This window comes from Adiantum capillus-veneris, chromosome 13 (assembly GCF_014529385.1).
Source record: "Adiantum capillus-veneris isolate H3 chromosome 13, ASM1452938v2, whole genome shotgun sequence".
NCBI classification, from domain to species: domain Eukaryota; kingdom Viridiplantae; phylum Streptophyta; class Polypodiopsida; order Polypodiales; family Pteridaceae; genus Adiantum; species Adiantum capillus-veneris.
The window spans coordinates 137,663,018-137,675,339 of NC_140943.1; the positions used below are offsets into that span (position 1 = coordinate 137,663,018).

Consider the following 12,322-nt stretch of genomic DNA (forward strand, 5'->3'; position numbering starts at 1 on the left):
CTTACATTACAGTTTATGGTAGATGACAACAAAGGCTAAACAAAATCTTTCACAAATACAACATCTCGTAAAACCAAGATACTTTTTGTTTGCGGATGGTATAACCTGTAACCTTTGCTTTCAGTACTCTAACCAACAAAAATGCATTTGACAGCCTTATCATCCAATTTTCTGCATTGTATTTGTGGCACCAAAGCATAACCCAAACAATCAAAAACGTGCATGTGATCAATAGATGGCTTCTTACCATGCCATGCTTCATAAGGAGTCATAGATTGCAAGGCTTTGGTAGGAATCTTGTTCAATAAATAATACATAAGTAGCATACCTGACAACCTCAAGTCAAAACGAATGTAGTAAAGCTTGACTCTTGACCATACATCGTGCCATCTCCATAAGAGACCTCTTTTTTCTTTCATCAACATCATTTTTGTTGAGGTGTATACGACACTGCACATTGGTATTTTATCCCACGACCAGAAAAAAATGCATTAAATTCATGAGACATATTCTCCCCTCCTCGATCTGAACGGAGGGTGCCCATAGTACATTTAGAATCATTTTTTGCTATGACCAAAAATTACTTGAAACACATAAACACTTCGGACTTAACTTTAGGCATATACACCCATGCATGCCTGGAGTAATCATCAATGAAATTCACAAAGTATAGGTAATTCACCCAAGGATGGAGTTTCCATAGGCCCACAAACATCATTGAGCACATATTGCAACCTCCGTGTAGACCTTACTGAACCATAATTTTGAAATTTTAAACACTACATCTTACCCAGAATATAGCCTTCACAAAGATGCTTCAAGACGCAACACCATATCAGATTTTTGTAAACGCAACAAACTGGTAAAATTCAGATGCATAAAATGTACAACAAATGCATTTGCAAAATTCTTCATGCGCTTGTCATACAATGAGCTTATACAGCCCAACGGCACAAAATGCCGTATGCAACAATTTCATCACCAAAACTGAGATCACGAACTATACATTTGTCATCCACAAATTTGACAACAAGAAGTCTTGCAAGTGCACATACAGACAGAAGGTTCTTTTTGATCCCTGGTACATTAAGTGCATCAAAAAGTGTGAAGAACTACTAGTCGTAGCAATTAGCACACTCTTTCCAACTCCCTTGACCGAATAAGAGGCATTGTTGGCACAAGTGACTTTATTCCCGTGAGGGATGGCCTCAAGGGAGTCAAACAAATCACCATGCGAAGTAATGTGTTTTGTAGCACCACTATCAAAGTACCAAAGATGTGACTTTGCAGCAAATGACATACGTGCATCATAGACATAAGGACCATAAGTACACTCTGCACTACATGTTGACTTTGCATCTACATCAACATCACAATCTCCATTGACAGAAGAATCTACAATAGCTGCACTCGTGGTAGATCCATCATCTTTCTTCTTGGCTTCTATTGCCTTCAACTTGGGATATTGCTTCTTGCAATAATGGCAACTCATCTTCTTCTTCCCTTTTCACCAGGATTCCAAGACGAGTTGCTACCAACAGAACCACTAGACACAGGTGATCTACTACTCACTGAAGAACCACGAGAAGTGGCTACATTGCTATTACCACCTCCTCTTTGGGGAGGAACAAAAACCAGTTCAATTGTACGTTGTAGCATTGTTCTTTCTTGAAAGCAACTCCTGTAACAACAATGTGCATAATGCATCAACCTTGACAGCTTGAGGGTTCCTTGGGTCATAAGTCTCCACATACTAACAAAAGTCCAGTAAGAGTATGACAATGCATCGAGAACAAACTTGCACAAGTGAAATGTCAAAAATAACTTCACTTGTAGAAATGAGTTGCTCATTGGTATCCTTGATACCGGCAAGAAAAGTGTCCATGTCATCTTCCTCTTGCATAATCTACGACTCCATCTCTTTACGCAGCGATGCAATTTTCGCCTCATTGCGAATTGCATAAAGACCAACCAAAGTATCCCAAGCTTGTTTTGTTGATTTTGCTAAGCGAATGTGAGGAGTAATAGTGCGCTTCACAGATAATGCAATCAATGCATGAGCCTGCGCATCTCTAACATCCCAACGAGATTTCTCAACTGTAGGCAAAACAACTCTAGTAGCAACACACTTGCTAGAACCTGCAACATCCTCAACAAAGCCTGTGTTTTCAAAAGGTGCATGTAATTTTGTCATCAATGCCTTACACAACATTCCAAACGCCCTTTGACACAAGCACATGTGTCATCATGTAAGCCCACATTGAGTAGTTATCCCCATCCAATTTGTCCTCAACAGCACACATCTTGAAAACATCTGTGTTGTTGCCAACCATGGCGACTAACTGCACTTGATGTGCAAATTGCTCCAAAAGAGGACAAACGAAGGAGGACTATTAAGTGCTACGTAGCACAACAAGAAGAGGACTGTAAGGGACCAACTCTGCATAAAATTGCACTGACAGAAAGTATGTACAAAAGGATGAAATTGCTTGTGCAGTACTCCTTACAGTAGAAACGAAAGCCGAAATGAGCCCGAATCAAAATTCTAAGCACACCAAGCTCTATGAGTCTCCGGAAGTATTACTCTGCCTACTCACCCTCACTAAATCTGAAACCGGCTCGTGGGGCGGTAGGCTTTGGCTTTCACCCGAAATTTTTTACTTTAGACACACACAGAGAGAACTGCAAAGGAAACCTGCGACGGGAATCAACGCTTAAGCACATACACGGCTCGGAAACTAGAATGCTCCGAGCAGACGCCGACAACCTGTATGCCCCAAAATTGGCGCCCCTTTCGGTATTTCTTTACACTTTTAGAGGGTAAATTACAAAGTAGAGTCCTGGGAATCCTTTACCTGTATCTCGCTAGATTCCACCTGTTTTGCCAAATTTCGGTAGCATAACAATCCCCAAAACTTGCGCAAAACCAATTCCCCTGCTGGAACTCACTTCCACTGGCATAAACCCTCTGATTCCTACCCAAAAGACAATAAATTCAGCTCACTGTAGTTACTGGTTGTTGCCATGTTTTCAGCCCTAAACAGTCCCCGAACTGTCCTCTGCCAGTGGGGCACTGTTCCCAATGGTTCTGGCGTCCGTATGGCTGAAAAACAATCAATTTACAATGCATGCACAGTGCTGAAAACGCACCTGTAAGGTGAGGTTATGACCCTCACCGGTGCCTGCTTTGGAGTAGCAATTAGCTACCCCTGTTCCTGCTCAAGGAGGCTCTTGCCTCAGCACAAAAGCATGAAACCACACAGTTGTACATCAGTCAAATGAAGAGCCCTCTTGTGGGGCATCACATAACTGCACATAGGGGAGAGAGAGAGAGCAATGTGTATAGTGCACGGCATCACTCCTAGCACCACAGTGTCCATTGAGTGAAAAGAAAGCACTCCATAGCTCTTAACCTGTGACAGTTGCACAATGAGGCCTCTCCCAGCTTAAAAATCAGCACCACTTCTTGATGCAAGAGGAAAGTGCACAAGAATGTGTCACTTGGCGCATTTACAGACATTTTCTCCTTTCGAGATTGCCGCCTAAAAATCTCCCGATTGGTTGCCCAGTTGACTTCGCGGCAGAGTTGTAAAATGTTCCCCTTGTCATTCCGAAGGTAATGATGCGAATACATTTCACAGTCCAAAATAGCAGTTCCCTATTTTTTAGGAGCCCACTCGTCATCTGACCATCTATCCTCATTGGGACCGCATCCAAAAGTGCAATGTGGCCCAACTCTCGGATACTTTCTGTTGGTGATCCCACCTTGACTTTATGCCTTCATTGAGTTCACTTCCTAGTATCCACCAACTTGCTAAGTGCGACGGGGGGACCTACATGATCTTGCACTAAGCCGAAACTATACGAATTCCAGTGCCGACCAACTTCCCGTCTGCGGGTGAAACTACCGTTCACATTGGCCATACAATGTCCTACCATTTGCAACTTCAAAAAGAGGGTCTCAAAAATAAAACAAAAATAATTAGAAAGAAACCAACAACTAAGGTTAGCAGTTGCCACGTCCTCGTGACATAGTTAACAACTACCACGTCCTCGTGACATTAGCAGTTGCCACGTCCTCGTGACATAGTTAACAACTGCCACGTCCTCGTGACATAACCCCCTCTTGAAATCGCAAACGTCCTCAATTGCATACCATAAATACACACCACTGATGATCTTGTGTTGTTAGCACTCTTTTATCATCGCATGTATTCGCAAGAAAGGTCGTAACACATAGATACAAATGACTTAATGAGACCTTCATACTTTTGTCATTTCCATCTATTACACTGAATTCATATGTACATTTGATGTGCTAGCCCTATCATTACCCCTCCTTTACACACATTGGGTTGGGGCATAAGTAGGCTATAACCCAAAGGCTTCAAGGTAAAGCTGCAATACATTTGGTGATTCTGACAGTTCATGCTCTTCCATCCACTTTGTATCCATAGGTGGATAGCTGTCCAAAAAAACCAGCCATGTCAAAATGACCCTGTGGCACCCCAAACTAGCCCTGGTTGCACTGAAAACCTTGTTGCATGCCGATGCTACCATACATGGGGTTTGGTATCATGCCTTGCATACCCCCAAACACTGTTCCTGACATGTACGGTTGACCTTCAAGCGCATAACCAGCCATACTTTGGAACACTGATCCACCCTCGAAATACCCAAGATGTACCGTGGGTGGTGGAAAAATTGGGTGCATAGCCTGGTATCCAGTTCCCTATCCATTCAAGACAGCATGCGGGCTCTGAAAGGTGGCAGGCTGAACTGGCATAACCTGTGGAATAGGCGTTCTAACCACCTGTTCAAGCACGAGAGAAATCTGTTTTGGTGCCTTGACTCCGCAACATGCGAGTGTTCCCTATCCTGTTGAGTCGCATGAAGTACTTGGGCTTGAGCCTCAACAAGCTCTATACACGGTGTAGGTTGCCTATTTTGCAGTTGCACTGGTGGCGCTTGCAAGAACTCCATAAACCTTGGGTTCTGCACCAGTTGCGAAAAGACATTCACTGCAACAACTAACTGAGTCCTGAACGCATCATCCTCAAGTTGCCCAGTCATAAAGCCCTGTACTACTGGAGGGACATTCACATCAACAGGAGGTACAGGCTGACGTGGCCGTGAACTCTCGCCAATCTCGAAGACCATAGGAGTTTCCTGCCTGTCCTTCGAAGAGGAACCCTCTTCCATAATGCCCTTCCCTTTGTCGGCCATAGTGTGATCCCGCGTTCCTGTACTCTGTGTCTTTACCCAAAACAACCGAGGCTCACTCTTTGAGGAAAAAGTGATTGATGTCCCGGCAACGGAACCTAGAAACCGACCTGTGGGGCGGTAGGCTTTGGCTTTCACCCGAAATTCTTTACTTTAGACACACACACAGAGAACGTGCAAAGGAAACCTACAACAGGAATTAACACTTAAGCACACACACGGCTCGGAAACTAGAATGCTCCGAGCAGACGCCGACAACCTGTAGGCCCCAACACTGGCGCCCCGTTCTGTATTTCTTTATACTTTGAGAGGGTAAATCACAAAGTAGAGTCCTGGGAATCCTTTACGTGTATCCCGCTAGATACCACCTGTTTGGCCAAATTTCGGCAACATAACAACACCCAAAACTTGCGCGAAACCAATTCCCCTCCTAGAACTCACTTCCATTGGCATAAACCCTCTGATTCCTGCCCAAAAAACAGTAAATTCAGCTCGCTGTATTTACTGGTTTTTGCCCTGTTTTCAGTCCTAAACAGTCCCCGAACTGTCCTCTGCCAGTGGGGCACTGTTCACAATGGTTCTGGCGTCCGTATGGCTGAAAAACAGTCAATTTACAGTGCATGCACAGTGCTGAAAACGCATTTGTAAGGTGAGGTTATGACCCTCACCGGTGCCTGCTTTGGAGTAGCAATTAGCTACCCCTGTTCCTGCTCAAGGAGGCTCTTGCCTCAGCAGAAAAGCATGAAACCACACAGTTGTACATCATTCAAATGAAGAGTCCTCTTGTGGGGCATCACATAACTGCACGTAGGGGAGAGAGAGAGAGAGAGAGAGAGAGAGAGAGAGAGAGAGAGAGCAATGTGTAGTGTGCAGGGCATTACTCCTACACACTGTACATCGAGTGGAAAGAAAGCACTCCATAGCTCTTAACCTATGACAGTTGCACAATGAGGCCTCTCCCAGCTTAAAAATCAGCGCCACTTCTTGATGCAAGAGGAAAGTGCACAAGAATGTGCCACTTGGCGCGTTTACAAACATTTTTCCGTTTCGGGGTTGCCGCCTAAAAATCTCCCACTTGGTTTCCCAGTTGACTTTCGCGGCAGAGTTGTAAAATGTTCCCCTTGTCATTCCGAAGGTAATGACGCGAGCACATTTCACGGCCCAAAATAGCAGTTCCCTAAATTTTAGGAGCCCACTCATCATCTGACCATCTATCCTCATTGGGACCGCATCCAAAAGTGCAATGTGGCCCAACTGTTGGATACTTTCTGTTGGTGATCCCACCTTGACTTTATGCCTTTATTCAGTTCACTTTCTGTTGGTGATCCCACCTTGACTTTATGCCTTTATTCACGGCAGAGTTGTAAAAATGTTCCCCTTGTCATTCCGAAGATAATGACGCGAACACATTTCACGGCCCAAATAGCAGTTTCCTAATTTTTAGGAGCCCACTCATCATCTGACCATCTATCCTTATTGGGACCGCATCCAAAAGTGCAATGTGGCCCAACTGTCGGATACTTTCTATTGGTGATCCCACCTTGACTTTATGCCTTTATTGAGTTCACTTCCTAGTATCCACCAACTTGCTAAGTGCGACGGGGGGACCTACACGATCTTGCACTGAGCCTAAACTATACGAATTCCAGTGCCGACCAACTTCCAGTGCCACGTCCTCGAGACAAAAGCTCACCCAATTTGGAGAACGTGAGCAAGGGGTGTTGACGACACAGGCAATTGTGCCGGGGAGGACGCAACCTGCAATTGTTGAAAGTATGGTTGCAGGGATGCACACACAACTTGGAGAAGATGAAGAAGCTCAAGGCACAAGACAGAGAGTGCATTGCTTAGTGTGCAAAAAGAAAGATAAGTTAGCCCTAGAGTGATGGGCGTATATACAATGCACGGGGAAAAAACCTCATACTCAAGAAAAAAGTGCCTCGGCAGTCGAAGTGTGTTCACACACATCACTACCACATATATGGTAACAATCACAGAAAGGTGGTCAACAATCGTAACAAATGATGAAATGTCCTCTGATATTTTCTTCACTCGTGTTGTCACAAGTTTAGCTTAAAGGGAGGTGTTGTGTGAACACTACCTGCCATCACATAAAACAATCATCCACCTTTGATTCAGACCAAAAATATCTTATGTATATACCAAATGAATCCAAGATAAGCCCAGATTCACCTTTAAAGGAAAGTGCAAGGTATAGAGTCATGGTGATCAGCCACGAGTCAACATGACCATCAGCTCCATCATGCATAGTATTGACTAAATAGTATGACATCCCCACTAACATCGTCAGTGCCCAATAGTGGGTGTGGAACTAGGTTGTAACAAACTGCTGACGTGTCAAAGCCTAAAGAATGGAGCCAACTTACAGATGTGGCCGAGGGGCCTAAACCCTAATTTCTACCAGAAACCCTAACTGCTGAAACCCTAATTCTGGAAACCCTAACCCTAAAACCTGCAAACCCTATTCCTACAAACCCTAACCCTAAAACTGCAAAAACCCTAACCCTAACCCTAATGGCAGCAGGGAGATTTCCAAAAATTGCGCTGGCTGATGACGTGGCAAGCTGTACGGATTTCCGTGATTTACGCTGGCAGTTTTTGGCATTGTTTTTTGGACCAGAAGCTTTTGAGTTTGAAAGCTTTTCATGTAAACTGCTTTTTAGGCCAAGGGCCTTTAAATATGAGGCTAGGGCTCATTCTCTGGCAAGCTTCCTGGAGAAGGTGCAGAGTCTGGAGTACCAGCTTGTACTGTGTTGATGCAATATAAATAAATACCTAAAGGGGCGCCAAGGTTTCGGGCCAATACTCTTTGGGGTGGAATTCCGCCACTCCGTGTCGCGTGTCGTCTCTCTTTCTCTCTCAGTTCAGTTGTTATTGAAGTGCTAAAAGTCTGTTCAGTCTGTTCTTTTCTATTGGCACGTGGTGCCCGCCTTGTGACAGTGGTATCAGAGCATCGGGCATGTGCTTTTCTGAAAGCATACCGGTCCTACAAAAGAGCAGACAGAGCTAATGATGGAATTTTATTGGAGGTATCTTCGCCGTCGAACCCGGACCTATTAGCCACTCCCACCCTTACTTCATCGCGCATCGGGCACGCTCCCGTCTTCACCGCTCATGTCTTACAGGGCATAACCCCTAAAGATCACTTACAAGAGAAGGATCCAAGATTTGTTTCGAGCTGCTGTTTTTCTCAGAGGTAGTGCCATGCAGATGTTGATGTCTATAGCTACCAAGCAGCACACTCCAAGGACTTGGCAAGCTTTCAAGAAAATTTTTGTCCGAAGTTATATGGTTTCTTACATCTTCCTTCGCAGTGCAACTTGTGGTAGAGTGGGGTATCCTGAAATGCTTGCCATGGAAACCCTAGCAGATTATATCTTGAAATTTCTCGACATCTCTCAGTAGATGTCTCTTCACGAGCAGATGACCTTGGAGGTTCGGTGTGATTGCTATCTCTTGGGACTACCATCGCCGCCAAAGAAACACTGTCTGTCCAAGAGCTGACGGACCATGCTGTGCTCGGCTACGACCTTATGGAAGGAACCTAACCCTAATTTTTTGGTGCAGGTTTCAAGATGGAAAGTCATTCGACTTTTCGACTTTTCCAGCTCGACTGATGTCAAGATTGCTTTTTAAGTTTGAGTTCTGTTTGATCTTGTTTGGTGATCCTGTTTGGAATCTGTTTGAAATGGATGGTATCTGTTTTGAACCTGTTTTGGTGCCGATTTAAATTGTTTGACTCTGGTTTGATACTGGTTTCAATGATTGGTGATTTTACTCCCGAGCGGAGAAGAGAGAAATACTTTTTTGGTATTGTTTGAACCTCGAGACGACGCAGGTTGATGCCTGGGAAGCGTTTCGTTGTAAGTTTGAAAACCTCGGAACGACGCAGACCGATGCCTGGGAGGCGTTCCGTTGTATGCTAGAAAACCTTCGAACGACGCAGGCCGATGCCTGGGGAGCGTTTGGTTGTATGCTTGAACCTCCGAGCGACGCAGACTGCGGTCTGGGGAGCGTTTGGTTGTACAATCCTCTGAGCTCATGGCCCGGACCTTTTTAGGTTATTTGCGGGGAAAGTGACGAGGTAGTCGTTGAGTAGCTTCATACCGCAAACCGTTTGTCTCGGGGGAGTGCTCAGCGGCGCTGTTTATTGTGTCTTGAAACATGCATATGTGAGCATTTGTGTTGCATTGTGATGTGTCAATTACTGAATGTTCCTAATTGGATGAGATTGCCTGGGTATGTAATTTTAGTGCATCAAGACACCCGTGGAAGATCAGTACGGTCTGGGTGTGATGGCTAATTTTAGTACGCCGGAATATCAAGAGTTCCGATCTGGACAAAAGAAGAAGCTAGCTCCTTGATCAAAACAGCCGAAAGGAGAAGCTAACTCCTTAATCAAAACAGCAGATAGGAGAAGCTAACTCCTTGATCAAAAGAGCCGAAAGGAGAAGCTAACTCCTTAATAAAAAGAGCAAACTGATTGTCCCTCGAAATGTCCCTCGGAAATTTTTTAGCTAAGTTGAGTTGTTTTGCAGATATGCTGTAATCGCAGACGATTACTCTCTTTCAAGAAGGGGAGATGTAACAAACTGCTGACGTGTCAAAGCCTAAAGAATGGAGCCAACTTACAAATGTGGCCGAGGGGCCTAAACCCTAATTTCTGCCAAAAACCCTAACTGTTGAAACCCTAATTCTAGAAACCCTTACCCTAAAACTGCAAAAACCCTAACCCTAACCCTAAGGGCAGCAAGGAGATTTCCGAAAATTGCGTTGGCTGATGACGTGGCAGGCTGTACGGATTTCCGTGATTTACGCTGGCAGCTTTTGGCATTGCTTTTTGGACCAGAAGCTTTTGAGTTTGAAAGCTTTTCATGTAAACTGCTTTTTAGGCCAAGGGCCTTTAAATATGAGGCTAGGGCTCATTCTCTGGCATGCTTCCTGGGGAAGGTGCAGAGTCTAGAGTACCGGCTTGTACTGTGTTGATGCAATATAAACAAATACCGAAAGGGGCGCCAAGGTTTGGGGCCAATACTCTCTGGGGTGGAATTCCGCCACTCTGTGTCGCGTGTCGTCTCTCTTTCTCTCTCAGTTCAGTTGTTATTGAAGTGCTAAAAGTCTGTTCAGTCTGTTCTTTTCTACTGGCACGTGGTGCCCGTCTTGTGACAAGGTACCAATGTATGCTCACATACACCCACACCACACACACACACACACACACACACAACACGAGCATACATTAATACAAAGATCTGCGTACTGAGTTTCTACCACTCTAGAGATGCACGGTAGACTCAATCATAATGAAGCCTAGAACTAAGAGAAGCATTTAATAGGAAAAATTAGCACAAGAATAAGGTAGTTGATAGGGCATGCACACCACAAAAGATAGAAAGAATTAACAGTATCAACTGGTAACTCCGACGAAAACTTCTCAATGTGACGTATGCATGTCCGCTAAACAACTAAAATGTACCTAGATGAATCCAGGATAAGCCCAGATTCGCCTTTAAAGGAAAAGTACAAGGCATAGACTCATGGTAGTCATCCACAAGTCAATGTGACCGTCAGCTCCATCATGCATAGTATCGACTAAATACTACGACATCCCCACTAACATTGTCAGTGCCCAATAGTGGGTGTAGAATTAGGTACCAATGTATGCTCACACACCCACACCACACACATGCAATTTAGCCCAATGTTGATAACACCGATTAGGTCAAAATACTCCTAAAACTTGAAAAAGGCTACTTAATAAGAAAATGGTTCTGCTTCATAATTTCCTTTATCTACCACCCAAAATAGCTTCTTTAATCAACACGGTAGATGTCAGCTTCAAATGTTTCAAATAGAACCTTCACATTTGCAAATCAATTACACGTGGTTTTCAAAAATTGAGAAAATAAGTGTAGAGTCATGTTTCAAACATTAAGGCCCCAAATATTGATCACAGATTTCATTACCCCTCGAAAAGCTTTATATAAAAACAAATGTACAACACACACACAGCAGTACCTTAAATGCTATCGGGAAGGGGTTCTGCAAACAAAGGTCTATTTAAGTGGCATCGTACTACCAAAAGCCCTATTTATTTAATGTCCACACCAAATACACTTGATGAATATCAGAACCTTGAGCAACTGACAAATGTGAGCCGACAATTAAGAAGCTTGAAATAGTTGATCATAATAAGACCTGTCGATCCTCCAAGGGAGTCTTTGCACTTCCCACATCAAGCCCTTGATACACCTGGTGAAAAGCAAGGGTTGCTTAAAACACAAACAAATGTGACGTAAAGATGTGAAACATACTGAATGCTAAGACTGTTTGAAATGCAGCTCCCCCAACTCATGCCCAAGGTTCACCCACTTAACTTAAACCAAATTTGTGAAGTAGTTAATGTTTGCTTTTACTTAAAAGAGCAGCTGTGAAGTAGTCATTGCCCCACAAGCCAGTAGGTGCCCCCAATATAAGGATGTGCTAAATAATGCACACGTTCACAGAAAACAGATTCTACCACAAAATTCCAGCCTTAAAAGGCTTACTTCCGGCCATGGGCATGCAACACTTTGTTTCCAGGGCCATACCATCTCACCACCACACAAAAGCACATAGGAATCCATGAGTACATCACAATCCGATGATAACAAAAAGCAGTGAGGAATCTTCCTTAGTTCGTCTTAACAACAGGCCCTTCAGAAACAAACACTACTGCAACCTTGGCTGTGCCAACCTAGCATAGGGTTCTTCCTGCATGCATTACACTGGAACTCCATATAAATACCCTGGCAACGTTGATTCATGAGTTCATAAATTGCAATTAGTTTTAAAGTCATGTGTAGCTTGTTCTTGGATTCATGTAGGTAGAAAGAAACACCTGCACACCAAAGGAATGAAGAGAGGCGCACAAGAGAGAGGAGACAAACATAAAATGTGAGAGGAAGAGAATGACCCAAGAAAATAACTCATTAGGGAGTACTCGTACAGGTCAATAATAAGATGTCAGAATAGGCATCGGACAAGAACTTGCCTCCGATCTAGGAGAGGCTGGGATAAAATATACCAGGCCTACAGG

The 12,322-nt window shown here is 44.0% G+C and overlaps 1 protein-coding gene across 2 annotated transcripts in view; it reads right to left on the bottom strand.

Moving 5' to 3' along the window:
* Positions 1–12,322, bottom strand: part of LOC147444937 (tRNA dimethylallyltransferase 9-like) — a 152,399-nt gene that overhangs the window by 103,545 nt on the left and 36,532 nt on the right. For both annotated transcript variants that reach the window (XM_086527440.1, XM_086527439.1), the window contains exon 2: positions 11,443–11,496. In XM_086527440.1, coding sequence (XP_086383566.1) covers positions 11,443–11,496 — 54 coding nt within the window. The remainder of the gene's footprint in view (positions 1–11,442; positions 11,497–12,322) is intronic.